The sequence below is a fragment of the Vanellus vanellus genome (assembly GCF_965231255.1).
Source record: "Vanellus vanellus genome assembly, chromosome: 4".
Taxonomy (NCBI): Eukaryota; Metazoa; Chordata; class Aves; order Charadriiformes; family Charadriidae; genus Vanellus; species Vanellus vanellus.
Window position 1 is genome coordinate 29,466,460 of NC_138909.1, and position 21,536 is coordinate 29,487,995.

Here is a 21,536-nt window from a genome sequence, read left to right on the forward strand (position 1 = left end):
TGATGTGCCACTCAAACAATTCTCCTTGCTTAGACAGCAAGGGATTCAAATTTCCAAAATACGTATTTGTGATCCATGGCATCTCTTGAAAAACTTCCCCTATCAGAAATCATTATATCTAATGATACACCTATCTTAAGCAGGTAAAGTTGTTCTGTTAGATATTATGGTAACATAGTAAGTTTTTCAGGACATCTTGCCCTTTTTTTTTTTTTTATTACTATTTAAAAGAAATAGGAATACTGAAAATATTCTAGTTGAGTCTACCCCAGGGAAATAACAATGGATGGCTTTGCCCTAAGCATATCTTATTTATAGGCACGTAAAGGGTATACAAGAAAAAAATACTATAAATATGGCCATGTATGTACATGACAGAAAACACACAGTGAGAGCTATAGTAATATAACGTACATCCTTTTGTTCTTATCACCTAGAATGATGAAACTGCATTTCTGGTGGTGACTCTGCATACAAAATAAAGACAGTTATAAGACTGCCTTAAATTAGGCAATCTGAAAGTACTCATTGAAGAGTGAGCCAAACAAAGAAGTGCTAGCTGAGAGGATTATTCAGACATTTGTAATAGATGCACCGAAAGGAAGATGGTATCAGAGTTGACCTTTCGCACCTTTGCCATCTATCTTGACTTTGCCAGCCTAGACACCGACCTCTCAACAAGTACTGCATTCATCATACTAAAAAGTTGTTAAACAACCATTCTGGGGAGGGGAGCGGCTCTTGAAAAATTATGTAGGCAAACATGCACCTGGTGATGCCTTGATCTAAACCATTGTTAATATAGGCAAGCATCACATTGCATTTTTCTTTAATTACATCACATGCATTTTTCCTATTAGATTTTATATTTAGTTTAACACTCCTAAATTTTTAATCATGCAGCTGTACACCTTGTGTGAAGTCAAACCATGCAAATCATTAGTTATCCAATAAAATTAATGAGTTCTTCATTATTTGTTCACTTTGAGTTCATATTGAGAAGTCTCAAGTACAGCAATTTATCAGCTGTACCCTGATGTGCTAGCTGTAAAATTAAATTAAAACCTCAAGGTAAAAACACACAGAGAAAGGTTTCTCTTATCTATGCCTCATGCTGCAAGACTGTCCTCCTGTAGTCATGCCAATGACTGGAGTCATGAAACAGTCTCCAAAGGATAATGTTTAAAGAGATTTAAACTTTTTTTACTGTTTAGGTTGAAAGAAGTGCATCTTTACTCTGAAACGATCTAGCTTCCAAGGAGTGCATCTACCTTTGGGTAAAGGTATTATTACCAAGCTAGAGCTATTACACCCAGCCTGGAAAGCCAGAAGATTAAGTACAATCCATTAGATGCTAGATGCACAAAAACCCTCACTCCAGCTTTTGGAAATAAATTACATATTCAAAGCTTTATGAACTAAGCATTTGATATCAAGTCTAACCAGTGGCTCTCTTTATTGAGTCCAATAGGATTTGAAGCCTTTAGAAGCAAAGTTGGGATGTGGACAGGAATCCTATAGAATTCCATACACTGAGAAGTTAAAAGTGCAACCGTATTCTGACTTATTGACATGCCTCTATTTCAACCAAGTATGTCTCAATGCAAAGTGTGTGTGTGTTCCCCCTGAAAACAGACAACTGGATTTCTGGCATAAATTAGCTTATTTTGACCACTAGGGAAAAGCAGCACATACAGAAATTATGAAATTAGGGCTGATTCATCTGCCTGTTCAGAAATGCAAGAAAAATTAATCTCAGTGCTATAGAACTTCTGGTGCAATAGCTTCATATCCTTCCTGGAAGTATTTAATTAGTTTTCATTCTTTGACATTTTCTCTTTGGAAGAAAAAAATGGTGCTTGGAGTAAAATGCGATAAAAATGGCTGACTGAGGAGACATTAGTCTTCTATTAGACCTGATACATCTAACACCTGTTTGGGATGCTCTTACAGGGAGTCAAAGATGTGGGTTTACATACCTTTCAGGCAGAAGGGGGATCAGAGCCTAGGCCTCCCACATTCTGAGTGCTTCCAGCTCTGCAACCACATCTTTTTTTCCAGGAATAATCTAGGCATCTAACCTAGTACTTTCCTGTTGCACCAGATATCAAACCAGTTAATTTTAAGGTCACCACTAGGCTCAAGTTCACAAGCAGTCAATTTGCTCTTGAACACACAGGCCTTTTGGGGAGGAATTGCAGGTTGGTAAGCATTATTCTCAATATTCAAAAATGTGCCCAAATCTAAATGTTTACTAGAGAAGCAGAAAAATCTTTTGATCATCAGAAAAAACATTTCACATTAGGAATGACTCTCTAATGTGTCCTATACAACCCCACCCTGCAGTCTTGCACAGGAAAACGTCAAGGACAGTTGCCTCCCTGTACACCCTACTTGTTTGCTTCCACTAACCTAGACTCACATTTAAGCTCATTTTTAGAACACAAGTAGAATCATGTTTATTTAGTACAGGGGTGAATTCCATAACCAAAGAAACCTTACTGAAACTGAAAGGAAGCATGATAGAGCTACCTTCAAAGCTTGCTATGTTTGGTTACTAGAAGTAAGCGTTATGTTTTACTTGGATGTAGTGAGTTTATTTTCTCAAAACCATAGACCAGGTACACAAAACAGGACTCAGCCAATAACTCAAACACTTCTTTCTATAGTATTTCAGAAGGGAAACACATTTTCTTGGCTTTTGTTTTTCCCCAAAAGTTTCTTAGAAAAGCTGAGGTCTAATAAAAAGCTGAAATAACATCAGAATGATCCTTTCAAGACACAAACTAAATAATCACACTCTTGGTTTATTGCAAACTAATTTGAATCCTTAATTAGTGGTTAATGAATTCAACCAGGACCCTCCATTTGGTACTGAACAGTAGCTTTTGTTGATACATTACAGAATTATGCAAATAATATGTCTACTTTATAGACAAATACTATTTTAAGTCCATGGGATGCCTTTTTTTTTTTAATTAAAAATAATATAACTACCTTTTGGCTAGAAGTAACGGAAACTATTAAGTGCATAGGTACAAAAATGAATGGAGAAGTTTAGTGCTGCTCTAAGTTCAAAAGCCATCTATTCTCTTCAGACAAAGAATATCTCTTCAGGTAGGGAATCTTTCCAATTTTCTTTTTATGTCACCAAACTTTGAGAAAGTGAAGTTTAAGTTGTAAGGCAGAAGAGCAATTAGTAAAAAAATATATAACGTACAGGCATACCCTCATGTCTTTTATTGCCCATTTTCATTGTAAGTATAAATTTGCTCAGCTGTAAAGCTGTCAATTTGCAGTTGATTCAAAGCTGATCAAACATCCAGACAAGTATAAATACATAATACTGAGTCATGAACTAATGATTTACAGAATTCTTTTCCCCATTTTTCCTGGTTATGTCGTCTTTGTGTGGATAGCTGCATTTCACTAGTGGTTTTAAATATTTAAAGATTGTCTTATTAACATTTATAAGTAATAACCATAGTATCAGTAATAAAAATCAATGCATAGAAGCAGCGACTCACTAGCTTGTTGATGATGCTCTTCTTCATTTTGGAATGGGCTGAATTTATAAGTAGATATTTCACTTTTCAATAACGAAGTCAGGACACTGTCCAGCTTCTCAACAGAAGAAAATTTAAAAGCCTGTTTAAAAAAAAAAAAAAAGAAAAAAAAAAGAAAAAATAGTGCATTTGTTGCATATGTATTTTTATCTTTACCCTCAGAGTGCTGGTGAATCAAATTATTTATCTACAAATCTGAAGGCTCAACCAATGATTTAACAAGCTATCTTGTTAACTAAATCATAACGAGTAGTTTTGTTCTGCTACTCTAAACAAAGACACAGTAGGAAAATCTAGTTTAGTTATTTGTAACAAAAGAAGTCTACAGTAATGTCTTATCTTACGTACAGGAGGTCCTGTTCCAGTACTTATGTGAAGATACTAATAGAAATAACAGTGAAACAGAACTGGCAAGAAGACCACTCTGCACTATCAAACTCCATACCAACATAAAGGTCATCTCCCTCAAGAAGGAATTCAGTTTAGAGACTTTTACTCTACAGCCCATTCCTGCTCCTGAGCACTCACAGACTCTAAGTATACTGCATTTACATATTTTGACACACCCTACACAAGTCTCTATAGGCCCAAGAAATCTTCCTAAGAAACGCCACCAACACTACATACCTTAAGTCCATGCTGAAGCTTCACCAAAGCCAACAGAAGTAGAACTGTATTTAAAGTTAAGCACACTGCAAGGGAACACTGAGCCAGTCAGAAGTTTGAGAAAGCCCACATTTTATTTGCATAAACATTTAAAACATGACACAAGAGAAGTAAAAGTACTACTTTCTCCTGTGTCCTTGCAGGTATGTTCTTCTTTTCAAGAGCTGCTCAGAATTAAGCTGGTGAGTTTGTAGGCAATTATTCCCATGCTCTCTGAAACACAGCCAGCTGCTCCACCCTTCAATCCTGGTCCTTCTGCAAGTACTTCTCCCTGCCCCAGAGCTCATCACCAGCAGTTTGTCCTTGCTCAGTACCACCTGCCCAGCTGTAGTCACTATCTCCATTCCCTCACCCACTTTTCAGAGCAACAGGACACAGCTGTGAAGAACAAAGAAGCCCCAAGTGCTGACCATCACACCTGGGCTTCCAAAAACATCTTCGAAAAAGGAAAAGACCAAGCACATATTTTGCTACTTTTGTGAGTGAGATGACCTATATTCTTTAATAAATGCTAACAAAGCCCTGAAAATGTGTGCCACTGAAACACAGCATACACAGCCAGTAAATTAACATATTTCTCACTGGCTTTAGCAGTACTAACATGGTTACATTTACATAAAGATGAACTTCTTCAGTAGTTCTTACATATCAGATACTACTTTATATGCAATTCAATATTTAGATTACTTCTGCCAAAGAGAATGGGCCAGGCTTAAAAATCACTTAGGCATTTCTGACAATTTTAGCCAGTGATAGAATATATAGAGACTTCATACTTAGAGGAAAAGAAAAAAACATTTTAAAATAACAGCTGCTGACATGGCTTAGAAGATTGAAATATTAAAAACAGTTTCAAAGGAAGTATCTCTGGGGATCAGGTAAAGGCACATACATAATATCACCACATAAGTCATATAGCTATTTCTTACAAGCTTTCATAGAAAAGGCAGCAGTTTATTTTCATTCTTCTTTTTCAATATACACTGTAACTGGAATCCTGTTTGATGACTATGATAAAACATCCTTCAAGATACCAAATCTCTCAGAATCATAGCAGTATTATTCAACCAAAGTTTGTCATAAAGACTTCCTGAATCTCTCTAGATATTCTAAGTCACTCAAACTAACATGAACCTATCGATTGAAGTAATAAGGATATGACATTAGTTTCAATTTTTTTTTAAACCTAAGAAATCTGTACCAGGAAACTGCAAAACTAAGTAACTGAATCAATAGATGCATTTGGTAGAAAGTCTGAGAGAAAAATACAGCGTGTAAATCCAGCATAATGCTGAAATGAGAACTTGATGGAAAGTAAAATTCAAATATGAAAAATTTTAATTATGAATTATAAAATCAGTCTGTAAACCTGGTTACTGCGAGAACACAAACTCCCTAAGAGAGTTTCTTTAATGCAGAATTATATGAAAGTGAGAGAGCAAAAAATATCATGGATTTTAGTCAACCTTACCCTCATATATTCTGGTAGCAAGTTCGTTCAGCATTGTGATTCAGCTATTATAATCCCAACTCTTCCTACTTTACTATAAATTTTCAGGTTTTTCTCTTTCAAAACTTATGCAAAGAAACATTTCATTTTTTACTCTCTTTATTTCCTTACATTTTAAATATTTATTTGGTTGCTTCAAATTGCTTTGGTTGCTTCTCCAAGTGACAGAGGAGCCAACGAGGAGAGTTGCCATGCTGGATCTTGTTCTCACCAAGAAGGAGGGGAATGTGAAGGTCAAGGGCAGTCTTGGCTGCAGTGACCATGAGATGGTGGAGTTCAAGATCCTTAGGGCAGCACAGAGGACGCACAGTAAGATCGCTACCCTGGACTTCAGGAGAGCAGACTTCAGCCTCTTCAGGGATCTGCTTGCTCAAGTACAGTGGGATAAAGCCCTGGAAGGAAGAGGGGCCCAATAAAGCTGACTAATATTCAAGGACCACCTCCTCCAAGCTCAGGAGTGATGCATACCGACAAAGAGGAAGTCAGGCAAAAACGCCAGGAGGCCTGCATGGATGAACAAGGAGCTCCTGGACAGTCTCAAACAGAAAAAGGAAGCCTACAGAGGGCAGAAACAAGGACAGGCAGCCTGGGAGGAATACAGAGAAATTGTACAAGCAGCCAGGGATCAGGTTAGGAAAGCTAAAGCCCAGATATAATTAAATCTGGCCAGGGACATCAAGGGCAGCAAGAGAAGCTTCTATAAGTATGTCAGTGACAAAAGGAAGACTAGGGAAAACATAGGCCCTCTCAGGAAGGAAACAGGAGACCTGGTCACCCAGGACATGGAGAAGGCTGAGATACTCAACAACTTCTTTGCCTCAGTCCTCACTGGGAAGGGCTCTAACCTCACCACCCAAGTCACAGAAGGCAAAGGCAGGGACTGGGAGGATGAGGTACCACCCACTGTAGGAGAACACCAGGTTTGAGACCTTCTAAGGTATCTGAAGGTACACAAGTCCATGGGACAATCTGGTTGCCTTCTTTACAGCACTGGTGGAAAAGGGAAGAGCAACTGACATCATCTACCTGGACTTGTGCAAAGCATTTGACACTGTTCCACACAACATCCTTTTCTTTAAATTGGAGAGACATGGATTTGATGGATGGACCACTCAGTGGATAAGGAACTGGCTGGATGGCTGCAGTCAAAGAGTTGCGGTCAACAGCTCCATGTCCAAGCGGAGACCAGATACAAGTGGTGTGTCTCCGGGGTCAGTACTGGGACTGGTGCTGTTTTAACATCTTTGTCAGCAACATGGGCAGTGGGATTGAATGAATCCTCAGCCAGTTTGCAGATGACACAAAGCTGCGTGGTGCAGTTGACATGCTGGAGGGAAGGGATGCCATCCAGAGGAACCTTGACAGGCTTGAGAAGTGGGCCTGTGCAAACCTCATGAAGTTCAACAAGACCAAGTGCAAGGTCCTGCATGTGGTTTGGGGCAATCCCAATCACAAATACAGGCTGGGCGGAGAACGGCTTGAGAGCAGCAGCCCTGAGGAGAAGGACTCGGGGGTGTTGGTTGATGTGAAGCTGGACATGAGCTAGCAATGTGCACCTGCAACCCAGAAAGCCAACCGCATCCTGGGCTGCATGAAAAGAAATGTGGCCAGCAGGTCAAGGGAGGTGATTCTGCCTTTCTACTCTGCTTTCGTGAGACCCCAGCTGGAGAACCGCATCCAGCTCTGGGGCCGCCAACATAAAAAGGACATGGACCTGTTGGAGTGAGTCCAGAGGAGGGCCACAAAGATGATCAGAGGGGTGGAGCACCTCTCCTATGAGGACAGGCTGAGAGAGTTGGGGTTGTTCAGCCTGGAGAAGTGAAGACTCAAGGGAGACCTTATAGCAGCCTTCAAGTACCTAAAGGGGGCCTACAGGAAAGCTGGAGAGGGACTCTATCAGGGACTGTAGGGATAGAATGAAGCAGAACAGTTTTAAACTGAAAGAGGGTAGATTTGGATTAGATATTAAGAAGAAATTCCTTACTCCGAGGGTGGTGAGGCACTGGAACAGGTTGCCCAGAGAAGTTGAGGAGGGCCCGTCCCTGCAAGTGTTCAAGTCCAGGTTAAATGGGGCTTTGAGCAACCTGGAGTAGAGGAAGGTGTCCCTGTCCATGGCAGGGGGGTTGGAACTAGGTGATCTTTAGGGTCCCTTCCAACTCTAACCGTTCTATGGTTCTGTGATTGTAAAATGTCTTGCTAATGTTGGTAAATGCTTTTTAAATTCAGACAAATTTGGAATATAGAAAATTACAATCTATCAGATGTGGCAAAGAATTTCATCCATAAACATGATTTATAAAAATCTCAGAATACATTTAATCTAAAATATGGTTAGTGTTAAATTCCTCTCCAAAAAGAGGAATCTGTAAGTGCAGCAGTACCATACTTTGCTGGTCTCCCAATAAGATATATGAACTGACTTTATCATCAGTAAAAGGAATGTAGAGCTATAACCCTATTTGTTGGGCAGATTTGTTTATCTGTTTGGCTTTATTTGGGCACAAAACGGAGAGTGGGACAATAATCTCCATGATGACAGTATCTCAAAGTAGCTGGAAGGGTTGGCAATACAATATACAATGCAATTAAAGCATTTTACCAAAGCATCGTGTCTTTGGTATGCATTACTGTAGCAACTTCTTTCATCACAGAACTTTAATAAGGAGATACTTCTCAGATTGCAAGCATTTGTGAAAATCTTGAACTTTTCTTTGAACCACAGAGCTTTGATTATTAATTGCTGTAAGCTTTTCTATTTTATTTTAATTTTGTTTTCCATTGTGTTTGATTGTTACTTTGCACAGATAAACCACTGTTGCCCCAGGATACTTTTGCAAACAAGCTGATAGTCTCAAAGGTTTTAATTATCCTGGTTAAATAAAAGTTATTACTACTCCTGCTACTTGATGGGAATTCTAATTAGTATCAAGTCTATTTTGCTTTTCCTTGTGTGAACATATTTTTAAAGATTAAGTTAAATCATGTTCTGTAAATTGCATCTTTACGATACATCTTATTGCCATTAAATCAGGTTTACATGAGCTTGAAGTATTTTAAAAATTTGTGGAAATAGTTTAACTACCTAGCTTTGTGGAAATAGTTTAACTACCTAGCTGGCATACCTCACTCCATGGCCCAGCACTAAGTATAATGACAAATCTTTCAACATGTAGGTACACTTAGAAAAGAATTACCATTAGTTCAAGGGTTCAAGTTATGTCAGGGCAGGTTTAGACTGGATATTAGGAAGCATTTTTTCACTGAAAGGGTTATTAAACATTGGAATAGGCTGCCCAGAGAGGTGGTGGATTCACCATCCCTGGAGGTGTTTAAGAAAAGGGTAGATGAGGTGCTTAGGGACATGGTTTAGAAGTGGTGGTGTTTTTATCAGGGTAGGTTAACAGTTGGACTTGATGACCCTTCCAACCTCACTAATTCTATGATTCTATGATTAGTATACTTTCCTACAGAGCAGCCACGATATTGTGTGGATTATAAAACTTACCTGATTACAAAAGTTTTCTTGACATTAATTTTTCAGTTGCCAAAACAATAAAATTAAGAGCAGGCACACAGGGTCTCCTCATTTAAACCCTTGCTTATTATCCAGATAAGTAAAGGTGAGGAAATTGTTAAACATCCCTGATAGTCATAACACTACAGCTGTATTTCCTGGTGTGCACTACTCCTCTGCACAGAATTATTTTTGCATTTGAATATAATTTGAATTGCATGTGTCTTACCAAATGTTACTCATGCTGGTTAAATGAATGGTCAAACTCTTGAATAACACAAATAATTCTCCAATTGAAGTATCAGGTGTGTTGTAGGTATCCAGGTTACATTGTTAATCATAATTTTTTTAATCATTATGACACATTTTTTTATGCACGAAATTTAAATGAAACCTGTTAGAAGCTTACTTTGATGTCCTTCAAAATACAGACTAAAGAATGAAGGATTTTAAGAATGCTCTTGTATTTAGAGTTGCACTATTTTTCTTGTTGTCTTAGAACAGAAATGACTTGTACTTGGAGGGAATCTACTCCCATTCTTAATAGAACACTAATAATGCAATACATCATTTTTTATTAATCCTTTCGTTATGAGTGTAATGCCTTAGGTGGTAGATAAGGTAGATTTGTCACAGGAAAATGAGACTGTCTGCACTGGAAACACAAGACTATTATTTTTGTTCTGGCTTTGCAATTACAATATAGACATCGTGACAAGTCTGCTTGGGCTACCTACCATTCAACAAATGATACTTGAGATTACATCCTTTCTTAATAGATGCTTTCTTTTCTTATTATTTTGTATGTGCCATTGGCAAAGGACATGCTGCAGAGCACTGCAGCCTGCTGTGATGATTTGAAACTCAGCTCAAAACTCGAATTCTTCCAAATATATGCAAAGAATCTGCATGGCAACCAGCAAACCACATGAATGATAATTCAGCAGCTGTAAATGGACTCTATATGAATAGCAACCTACTGTCTTCCATACAAGCTATGCCAGAAAAATCCCGTTTGCTTGTGAATGAATAATAATCCTCCAAATACAATGCGACTTAAGATTACTTGCTTCTGTTGTTTTTAAAACTTATTAAAAAGAACACTTTCAACAGAGAGGGACATCACTATTGTTTCGTATTATTTTCATCCTCTGTAATACAGGATGTTGTCCATTGGGCATATACAGAACAAAGGATATTTATATCACTCTCTCAACAAAAACAAACAAAAAAAAGAAAATGTATTTTCACTTGCCTGACTGGCTTGCAACTAGACATCTCAAAGATAGGCCTCTGTAATCCTGAGCCTATTATTGAGCCATTATTCATTACAGTGCAATCAAAAGAAGTCTTTACAACACAGTGTATTATCTCTTAGCTCATATTGGCACTTATATTCTATTTTTTTTAATTAAATATGAAGAAGTCAACTTACCTGACAAGTGAAAGCTATTGGGTCAGTCAGTTTCTTAAAAATGTGCTCAATCTCCTCTACTGCAGTATAGTACTCGATCTGTGCTGTGGTCTTAATGACTCCCCCACAGTAGACATTTACATATACAGGGCCAGCAGGAAAATCTTATAAAACACAAATCAGACAGTAGCTGAAAATATTTTACAATCCCAGACCAGAGGTCTCAGGGAATGAGTAAAAGAACAGGAAAATATCACAGAAAATGGATAAAGTTGATAAACTGGATGTGCATTTCACAGATGATTCAGTATAGTCAGTTTTTTATTCAGGTCTTTCAGTCTAACATTAAAAAGATGCACTAAAAAGCATATCTATAAATCTGTATAAAACAAAGGTATTGGATTGCTTCACGTTAGAAAGGAGATGAAAACAGTATGGTTCAAATTTCCAACTTCCCTTTGATAGACTGATGACCTATAATCAGCTCCCTTATGCCTACAAATTAAGGAAAAGTTCATTTATTACAAATAGTGGAATTGCTATTCATCTTTTGAAACACTTTTCTTAATTGCAGGCAAGGTTCTTAAAATTGGATTTGAACTAGGCTGCAGAAATTGCAGTATAATTACTTCCATTCCAGTTGTTTACCTAGTGAAAAGCAAAGGAAAGAGGCATTTGTACAGTCTGTTACTTAAGTAGGACTTGCTCTGTGTATGCAGCATGAGCCCTCTTTATGAGCACACTTTATAATTCATTAGTATTCATTGTGCCAGGCATCCTGCTGTACCATACCAGCACTAGCAGGGTTTTCTTAAAATTCTAACTCTGCCCACAAAAGAGCAATAAAAATGGGCAACTCTCAAAAACAGAGAAGAGTAATATGGCCAGCAGAATTATTTTATGTTTTTTTTTTTTTTAAAAGGGTACTCCCAAACTTCCAAGTTTTCCAGATTTTGAAACATAAAAAAGCCTACAGAGAGAAGCATTAAATAGAAACGGTACAAAAAACAAAATTAAACTTGGTCTGCAGCGCTCTGACAAATTTTTCATAATATTTCATTTACTGTTCACATTTTATTTCTTCATTCACTACAGAATCCTTCCTGTGATAACAATGTTCTCACAGAATAATTCTGGAAGAATCTTTTAAGATCTGTGAATGAAGATTTCAGCTTTCCTTCTCTGAAATCCAATTACAGATGAAAGTTTCCCACTGGTCATGTACTTTCCAATCAGGTCTCTAAAAACAAACTCTCTGCACCATCACAGTAATAAAGAACTCTCAGGTCATATGTGGCCATTGTCTCAGGACAGTGTTCAGGATAACAATAAAGCCACAGAATTACCCAAACACAGCTACTGTTGAAAACTGTAGCCTATATATATATTTCTTCCTATCTAAAGTTGTATTGCAACGGTTTTTGAATAAATTATTATATAAGTTCCTTTGGGAATTCACAGCATGCCGTGGAATACCAAGCTACACCCTGAATACTTAGGTTTTTTTAATTCTTACCTCACATCAAGTAAGTGGGGATAGGTGTGGCCCTTAAATCTGTACAAATCTCCCATGAGAAACTATTGTTAACTAGTTGAAATTGTTGGCAACTAGTTATGGATAGAGAAGTTCAAAAAAGTCATTAGAAACCAGCAGAGCATAGTGATACAGAGAAATGGCATGGACGTGAACAAAGAAAAGAAATTATTTCCTGTGTCTGTAAGAATTATAGAGAGGAGTATAACTAAATTTACTGTGTTAAATATAAAATGAAACATTTTAGTATTAGAGTAATAAGAGTATTAGCTTTGCATTTTATGGCAGTGATTTTGAAGAATGTTAATCTGTGACTAATCAATGACATTTTAAGACTGCCACCTGCCATTTAACCACACAAAAACAATCTAATAGAACCCAGTTTCCCATAAATCAGAAGGCCTTGCTTCTCTGCATTATTAATAAATGTTCTGTGTGCAAAACCCATGTAGAGAAAACACCTACAAAATAGTGGGAAGTGAAACTACTTATCAGAAAAAGTAAAGGGAGTCCAAAATTTTCTGTTTATTTAAAGGTAAAGAATGTTTTTCTTACCTAAGGCTTTAATGTACTTGACCACCTTATTCCAAGAGGCTGGCCGTGTCCTAATTCGTTGATTATCTGCTATGAATTCAATTTCTAAAGTTTCATCATCTATTTCATCTTTCAACAAAATGAATATTTCACCAGGGTTCTATAAAATTAAAATATGCTCCCATTAGTCCTTCAGAAAATTATACTGAAAGTATAAAATGCAAATGAAAACATACGTCAAAAGGAAAGTTCCTTTACCAACAGCTTCATACAAAAAAAAAAAATCATAATACCAAAACATGATGCCATCTCAGTGTAACCCTTTATTATTTTACTGACATAAATGACACAATTAATGTAGTATTTTAAAATCAGCTTAGCTAACAATATTTTAAAACAGTATTTTAAATGCATGAGTAGGTGAATTGTTACACTTTCTAAGACCATTCTACTTTCTAGTCTAGAAGAATGACATTCAGCCTAATAAGGAGAACCTAAAATACTTTAGACTCACATACTCTTATCGTGAACTGACAGCAATGTAAGTCAGAAGCAGCAGGTAATGTGAGATGATACCCCTCTACTGCCTTCTGAACCAGAGGGAATGTTACTCCCTTAGAATGGTACTGATCTCAACAATGAAATAATGTTTGTAAGTCACCTTTGAAAGACAGCAAGAAAAATACATGACATTCCAGGTACACTGCAACCTCCATATCTGACCGTGGCCACTCACTTATACAAAGGAATGCAGTGCTGGACATTGCACTCTTTACATTTTCACATATTTTCTCACAGCAACTCTGACTAAAAACAAACACATATGAACATTTTTGTCCATCAGATATGCATGCAGATATATATAAAAATACTTCTGGTTTAATTTAGAATCAGGCAAGGTACACACTCACACAAGCACTTGTTGTGTAACTCATATAGTATGGGCATATGTGCATGTACCCACATATCCATGGTGGATTCTTGCCAAGAGAAACTCCGTATCTCTCAAGAAGTGCCTGACTACATGCTCCCTCTAAACTACGAGGTCCACATGACAGCAATATCTCTACCCAAGCTGCCAAATAATTCTAATACAGATAAAATCCCTCAGAGGCTGCCTCAAAACTATTTTATTTGCAAATCATTTGGCTGCAGTGTGGATGTGACACAAAGGCAAAATAAATCCCATTGCATTCTCCATGCACTCTCATTTTGGCCCCTTATCTGTTATTTGTTTTCAAAACTGCTCTAGTATGAATGAGATTGCAGCAGGAAGAGAAGAACATTGATTGTTATCCCAAAGATTTTAGCATCCAAAAACCTTACCTCACATGATATTCTTCCTGGAAGCACCAATATCGACTGCTCGTTAGTTTCTAATGTTTCAGAAAGTACCTCTGCTTTAAAACTGAGGTCCGTTTTTTCTGATGCTCTCCTGACATCTGCCAAGTTAACATCAGAGCCAGTCTGCTGATCTGAAATAAATAACGTGGAATGAGGACATTGTTAATAATCCCAGATCAACAAAACATGGTAATGATGTGGTTTCCAACATATTAAAGACTCATATGGCATTTGGAGACGCATTAAGGTCACCGCATGAAAGCCCAGCAAAATTCTTTTCATTTAAATGTGGTGAGGTTTTCCCCTTTGATGAAGAGCTTGATTCTGAAGTTCTGATCCTGCAGTCTGTATACGAACAGGCTCTGCTTATATGCTTCATCTTACTAAAGTCAAAAGGGACACGGTGTTTAGACCAAAGTCATCGTGACCAACAAGGTCACAGAGATCAGCCAGTTTTGTAGTCTCAGAAGAACAAACTCTAATACACTGGAATAAACTGGGATTTTTACCATTCTTGCTTTCCCTGTATGTAAACAAGGACACGCTACATGTTTACAACATCACCCCACCTGTCTACAGAGAGGATTTATGCGAGGGCAGTGATACTCATGACTGGATAACTATGACAGCAGACACAGATTCCATAGTCTTTGCCCTCCTTCATGATCAAAACGATGAACTGAAAGCACACATTTTTTTGTGGGGGATGTTCTGGGTTTGGAAATGCTACGCCAGTCATACAGACAGCTTGCAACCAGCTTCTTTTCTGTTTTGCTGTACTGGTAAAGGTCCAAAAGCCACAGTGAATCCTTCACCAAAATGCAGAACCGTAATGAAGAAATACAGAAGTGACAACTGCATCTGCAGAGCTCTGACTAAGCCTGTGTTTTAGAAAGGCTATTCTTCACACCTGCTACTTCTCAGCTGTATCATTACTACTCCCTTCCAGACACTCTATTACCCTGTACAAAATGCTCTTGCCACCCATCTCAAAGGACTGCAGCAGCTCTTCATCACACAGGATTACCCAGCATATTTCAGTCACCTAGTTAGATTAATGATACCATTCCAAGCAGCTCAGAGTTAAAAAATCTTGACTGGCTGGTGAGAAAATATCCTGAGAGACATCAACAGTATCTTGGATTACTGTAAATTATGAAACACTCAGTCAATTACATTCAAGGACACAAATAACTTTTCAGGCACATCTTTTCCTCTTAAATGGATGTAGAATATTAATATAAATTAGTGATGGGCAGAATACAGAACAGTAGCAATTTGGCTTTGCTGAAACAAGTACCACAGCCATTTTGAGTTTTTTCTAAAAGTGTCCAAGTGACTGAGGTGCACAAACAACACGGTGCTCCCAAGTGGAACAGAACTCTTTCCATTCAGCATCAGTATTGGTAATTTACAATTAGTTTTCCCACTTTTTCCCCTTCCTTACCAACATTGCCTTGCTTAAGAAGGCATTTTTAATAAACTCCTTTTGCAACAAACGTGCCTGCTAAGTGAAGTTATGTCAGAGAATGTAGTACAGAAACTTGGGTGTGCTGTGTCTGATGTAGATTCCTCCCAACCCCACCCTGAGATGTGCTTTGATTGTTAGAGATCCTAGACAAAAAAAAAAAAAAAAAAATGTATCATTTGTCCATACTTTGTTGAGGAAGCTAAAGGTCTTTTGAACATCTAAGGTGGGTGAGTTCAGTGTTCATCATCAGCTAGTAAAATCTCCACAGCCTACTCCTGCTTATATACTCGTGCTTTTAAGGCAAACTAATTCTGAATTCAAGCTGTGAATTCAGTGAATATCAGTAAAATTACACTGAACCCATGTGTAGACATACTTTACTGAATTGAAGTAGTTTTAATTCCATTTGCTTTCATTTATTTTGGAAGTTAAATAGTCTACACTGAACAGAGGCTATTTTGATTCTGAATGAGATTCCACCCACAGTTCAATGCAGTTTAACTAATCCAGCTCAAACTGTAAGTACATTAATTTATCTGATTATCACCGTGAAGACTAGACTTTATTTAGCAGTGCCCTTCAGAAAAAGGAAGGCCTGAACCCTTGCTGAGGAAAATAGTTAGGATACCGTATGCCCAGAGCACATAATTTGGGAATATTATGCGTTCATATTTTAAGTCACTCATAATTCTTACACTTAAGCACACAGAATTTACTTTAGAAGACAATTCATATGAGGTGCATGCTTCTGAATTTTTTTCTACCACTTTAGGCAAAGGAGTCTTGCAAAGACAAGAAACATTTCATTATCAGATTGACAAAATGAAAGGACTGAATAACAAATCTGGTAGGCACTGGATTCTCAGACGTCAGCTTTCTGTCAGTGATCATTCTTCAAGGATCGTGTGGATGCATTCCAATCTATGCACAGCCCTAGAGTTTAGACAAATTATTAAGAAGCGTGGCTCTTAAATCAAAGACTTGGATATTTAAGAGAACAAGGGATTCCCCTGATGATTATGAAAGTGGTTAGCTAAAGTTTCTTAGCTAAAAAATTAAGCAAGATCTCTTTCACTAAACGTCAGGTCTACCTGACAATCAATGAAAGCCATGTAAAGCAGTCCAAGAATAACAGGGATCTGTATTATCACTGCTACATATTTAATAACCAAACTCCAGAGCCACCATCTCCAGCACCCAGATTCCTACCAGCAGTTGCACACTATCTGTCCTAAAATGTGGAACATGAAACAATCACGTGAAGTGGTATTTATAAATGCTGAACAAGCAATCCACCAGAGAGTAAGCAAGCCTTGTCTTGGCATTAGCTAAAATGTAGTGCGTAAGGCCTTAATACTAGAGTAATGTGATTCTAGTCACACAAATGAAGCAATGTATAGAGAAAATTTGTTTAATGTGGGCAGAAGGTGTTGCCTCATGTATAGGTCTTTTGAACATCTTCACTGTGAACGCTCTTTACAGTCTTGCTTTTAACCTGAAAGCAACGGCTAGGGAGCTGCCCTAATTGCTAGGGCTTTCAGAAAAATTATAATTTAACAAGAATTTACAACTGTAGGTGAATATTGGCTTAAAAGAAGCACAAAAGAACATCATTATAATGCTGGAATATCTAAGAGAGAGGATTTATTAAAGGGTATTTGTTGCTTGGTGAATGTGTTTTTTTAACGTTTTATATGAATGCTGACCTAGCCATGACATTCTTAAAACGTAGCAGTAACGATTAAAATAAAGGATGAATAAAACGGGACCCTTTCTTGTAGGATCAAAGTATAAGAAATTATTAACTATATCTAATGACGCTTAGGCAGCACTATGAGCTAGAAGCTAAAAAGAAAGGAAATCTATGATAATCTTCCCTTGAGTATTCAGGGCAGTCTTACTGGGAATTACCAACTATTATAGAGGGTAACGCGCTATTTCCATCAGGTTACTTTTGTTGGCTTACTTCTGACAAATATCTACTGCTGACAGTCACATTGAAAGGACTGATTTAAAATTTAAGTTCATATTTAAATAATAAGATATTACACACATTTACTGTAACAGTTATTCACTTAATTGGGCATAGTGCTGATGTTTTCAATTTTCCTTCAATATTCTCTCTCAATTCATGCAACTTCAATACATTAATTTGGTATATTTTACACAAAACCTTTTGGAATGCATTATTGCTTTCAATTTAACATTTGTAACTGAATTATTGAAATTGCTTTGAAATTGCATTCCTGAGAAATTTTAATGAAGCCTCTCTAGTCTCTCATGGATTCAACAATTAATGCCACACCATGGCTTCTGAACAACTTTCAAGCCACATCACACCTTCCCCCCCCTGCAAATTTTCAAATGTACTCTTTAGCTACCCCTACTGTAGTCTATATGAGGATTATAAGTTGTCTCTGGCTTTGATTACTTGGTATTTGCTACATGTTTTGAGTCAACAATGAATGTGACAGATTTGGGGTATTAAAAATAGCAGAAAACATAAACTTATGAAAGATTTATGTGTTTTCTAAGGCTACCCATAGAATAAATCTCACAGCCCAAATTTAGTTCATTTTACAAAAGGAAAAGGCCTGCTAGCTTTACAAATTTCAGTTCTTCCTCAAGTCTTGCTAAAGCAATGCTAGCTGAAGAACTGAAACTGCATTACAAAAAAAAAAGATCCTCGTTTATCCCTAGATCACACAACATAGAACAGGATGAGAAATATAGGCAAATCAGGTTAGGCAGATGACAAGGAATGGAAAGGTAATTAAGCACATGTGGCCAACTTGCCATGTGAAATAAGAGACAGGGTGTTTCACTGCCAAAGACTAAAATAAAGAGGATTAGAGGAGGCTAAACTCAGCAGAGCATTTAAGTGCAGGAGTCATCCCATGTAATATGGTAGGAACACTCCCCAGCACAATGTGAGGTAAAGACAGAAGTTCGTGTGTCACAGAACCATGCATGAATTGAGAGAGAATATTGAAGGAAAATTGAAAACATCAGCACTATGCCCAATTAAGTGAGTAACTGTTACAGAACCACTGGGTTCTGTGAGGTAGAATTGAAACAGTGCTTGTATATAAGTGACTTCCTTGCAATTCTAAAGCTTAAAGTCAAACACATGTGTCAGTGCTCTGCAGAAATGTGGGTGAAAGCAGAGCCATACAGAAAACAACAAAGTAACCTTCTTTAATGTGGAAAAATCAGGAAAAAAAGAGACTTAGGCACATCATATTCTTCCTGCAATCCACCATAAGTTTATCATAGACACTTATGAATGTTAATCCTCTTAAAGTACGGGTATTTGTAAATGCTGTATGAACTCAACAGAGAGTGGGATTGAAAGGCAGCCTTTAACTGCATAAATTGCTCTATAAATGACCTGAGAAAGGCTGTGAAACATGAAGGCAGAAAACATCCACCACACTGGGCTTCATTCAATGAGCCTGTTTTACTCAGCATGAACAGGGGATTTATTCATTTTTACCATAAGTCCTTTCTAAGATATGATTTCAAAGCAAATCCCCTTTTCTGCTCTGCTGAAAAGTTTTCTTTTACTGATGGTGAGAGAGGGCTTAGGAATGGAAAGGTTTCCAAAAATCATGGAAAAATATGAAATACATACTCAGACATATAAACATCTGACTTAAATCCTAATTTCTAACATTTGTTTTCTATCATGTATAAATTTCAGACCAAGGTAAATACATTCATTATTGAACAAGCTTTAAATAATGTTTCTCTCTATGCTGAATCATCTACCTTTTGCAAATACGCTGACAGTTATCTTTGTTTTTCTCAAAAGCATTCTTAGTCCCAACTTCTGCATGGTTGAGTTCTTCTGTCAAAAACAGTAGCTTTCTGTGAGCTGGCCTATTTTTCCCATGTCTCCAAAATGTTTCTATTACTTTATTTATGGTGAACAATTTTTCTTGTAAATAAGCATCAAACTGACAGTTCCTTTAAAAGCTATGAAGAACAGTTTCTCCTTTTCTGAATATTTGGAAGAGATGTTTATGTCATCTTAGCAACCAATGGTGCTGCAATTTTGATGCATGTCTATTTCTCTCCCATAACAGAGCAATCCCTGGAACCCCCACATCTATTGTTTTATGCATTACTGTATACGTGTAGGCAAAGACTGATTTGATTGTGAAGGTGTATACCCGCCTGTTCTTGTGTTATCAGGTTTGGTTTTGTACACAACAATTTACCACTTGGACATAACTATAGCCTAATGGAGTCATATAAAAGTCTTCTTATATACAGCCATACTGAATCTGATAGTAAAACCAAGAAATTCTGCCTTCAAATAACCACATAACAGCAGAAAAGCAGTTTACCATGAATTTTCAATAACCTTTAAGAAATAATTTGCATGAAACTGTAGGCGTTTCTGTACATATATACTTTCATATGACTTTAACTGTATATTCAGAGGCAATCTAAGGCTATGACAACTAACTAGTTCCTAACTGGTCTGTGCCTTGGAAGAAAGATTTGACTTAAACTCAGCAATCAGTGCTTTGGTTAGATTGCATACATTTAGATTACAGCCTTTTGGGGACTAAGTTTATCTTTCACTATATATCAATTCATGTTATTATTGTTACTGTAATCAAATCTATGATTTTCAGCTACAGCAGCAACACTAATAATATGAGCACTCTCACGAGCTTTAGACCCACAGTAACCATCCCAAAGAGTTTCTAAACTGTTAGGCACACTTATTAGTTTGGAAATAATAACTAGCTGCCTGAGGTCATTTAGGCACTGAGCAGAACTGTTGATGGAGCCCAAGCCTGTTATTTCCAGTTTCTACATTCTGCATACTTTCATCCTACCTCTTCTCCAGGCAAAGGCTAACTGAAGTCTGGCCTCTGTGTGCACCAGCAGTTCTCAGTTATTAGAGCCTAATGTTTTATTAAAGAGTCCATCTATCCACTTCAGAGTTACTGGAGCTCTACCACAGTAAAAACATTTTGCCATTTTTGTTCTGTTTCTCTGCGGTATCAGCACAAACGTATCTCACCTCTGTTTCAGTGAAGGATTATACAGCACCAAACGTTGCCCAAAATCTGAGACATGTTACAACAGCAGAGAGAGGTTATCCTCCTGCTGTTGACTCAAATTACCACTTAAGAGGAAAGGCCTGATAGAAGAGGCACCCAAAGTTGTGAGTAGACCTCCTAAACTTGTTTGCCTGATAAAATGGTCCTGCAACTTCCTTATTATTCCAAAGGGGCTAGCTGCAGCTGCCTAGTGGCTCTATTATCTCTAAACTACAATTGAAGTCTCTTATAACTGGCCTGGCACAAATTGCACACTGTGCTTAGCCAGAGAAGTGACACATGGCTACATTTTGAATTATATATGTATAAAAGAACACAGCTAGAGGGGAGCATTTTAGAATGAAGTCATACTTCAGGGAAGAACACCTGGCAGGCAGGCCAAAAGCTCAGATTTAAGGCCAAATAGGGGTTTAAGGTTTTACAGATATCACCCTCAAGGCACTACTAGTGAGTAGTCAAACTTTCCCCTCTTGATCATGTTTCTGTTCTCTTGATGAAGCATATTCTTTACAGTCATCAAAGTTCAAAAAATGACATGGCTGAAAGGTAATGAAGTTTAACATAACCAAAAAGTTCTTTAACAACTGCATTGGGGGAGGCTAGGGGGAGAGACGCTGGTAGCCAGCATTCTCAGCCTTCACCCTACTCAAAGTACAGGATACATATCATTAATAGTATCCAAACAAGCATTTACTGACACAAGACAATATACTCCATGTTATAGCATCCCTTAAATCAATCAGGTAACAGAAGCTAGCATGGACTGCAGCAGCCCATTTACCAAATAGCGTATCTTAGTCCGAGTATGATAGCAAAGCTTCAATACCTGCACAGGGCTCTTATCAATGCCTGGATGAAATTTATGATGCCGTTCTTGATCTGTACAGCTCTAAATTATATGG

General features: G+C 37.5%; 1 protein-coding gene across 1 annotated transcript in view; it reads right to left on the reverse strand.

Annotated features, from left to right (window-relative positions):
* Positions 1-21,536, reverse strand: part of BANK1 (B cell scaffold protein with ankyrin repeats 1) — a gene marked incomplete at both ends in the record, with an annotated part of 155,873 nt that overhangs the window by 97,265 nt on the left and 37,072 nt on the right. The window contains 4 exons of the mRNA XM_082483055.1: positions 3,528-3,648; positions 10,692-10,834; positions 12,760-12,898; positions 14,065-14,213. Of these exons, the coding sequence (XP_082339181.1) occupies positions 3,528-3,648; positions 10,692-10,834; positions 12,760-12,898; positions 14,065-14,213 (552 nt within the window). The remainder of the gene's footprint in view (positions 1-3,527; positions 3,649-10,691; positions 10,835-12,759; positions 12,899-14,064; positions 14,214-21,536) is intronic.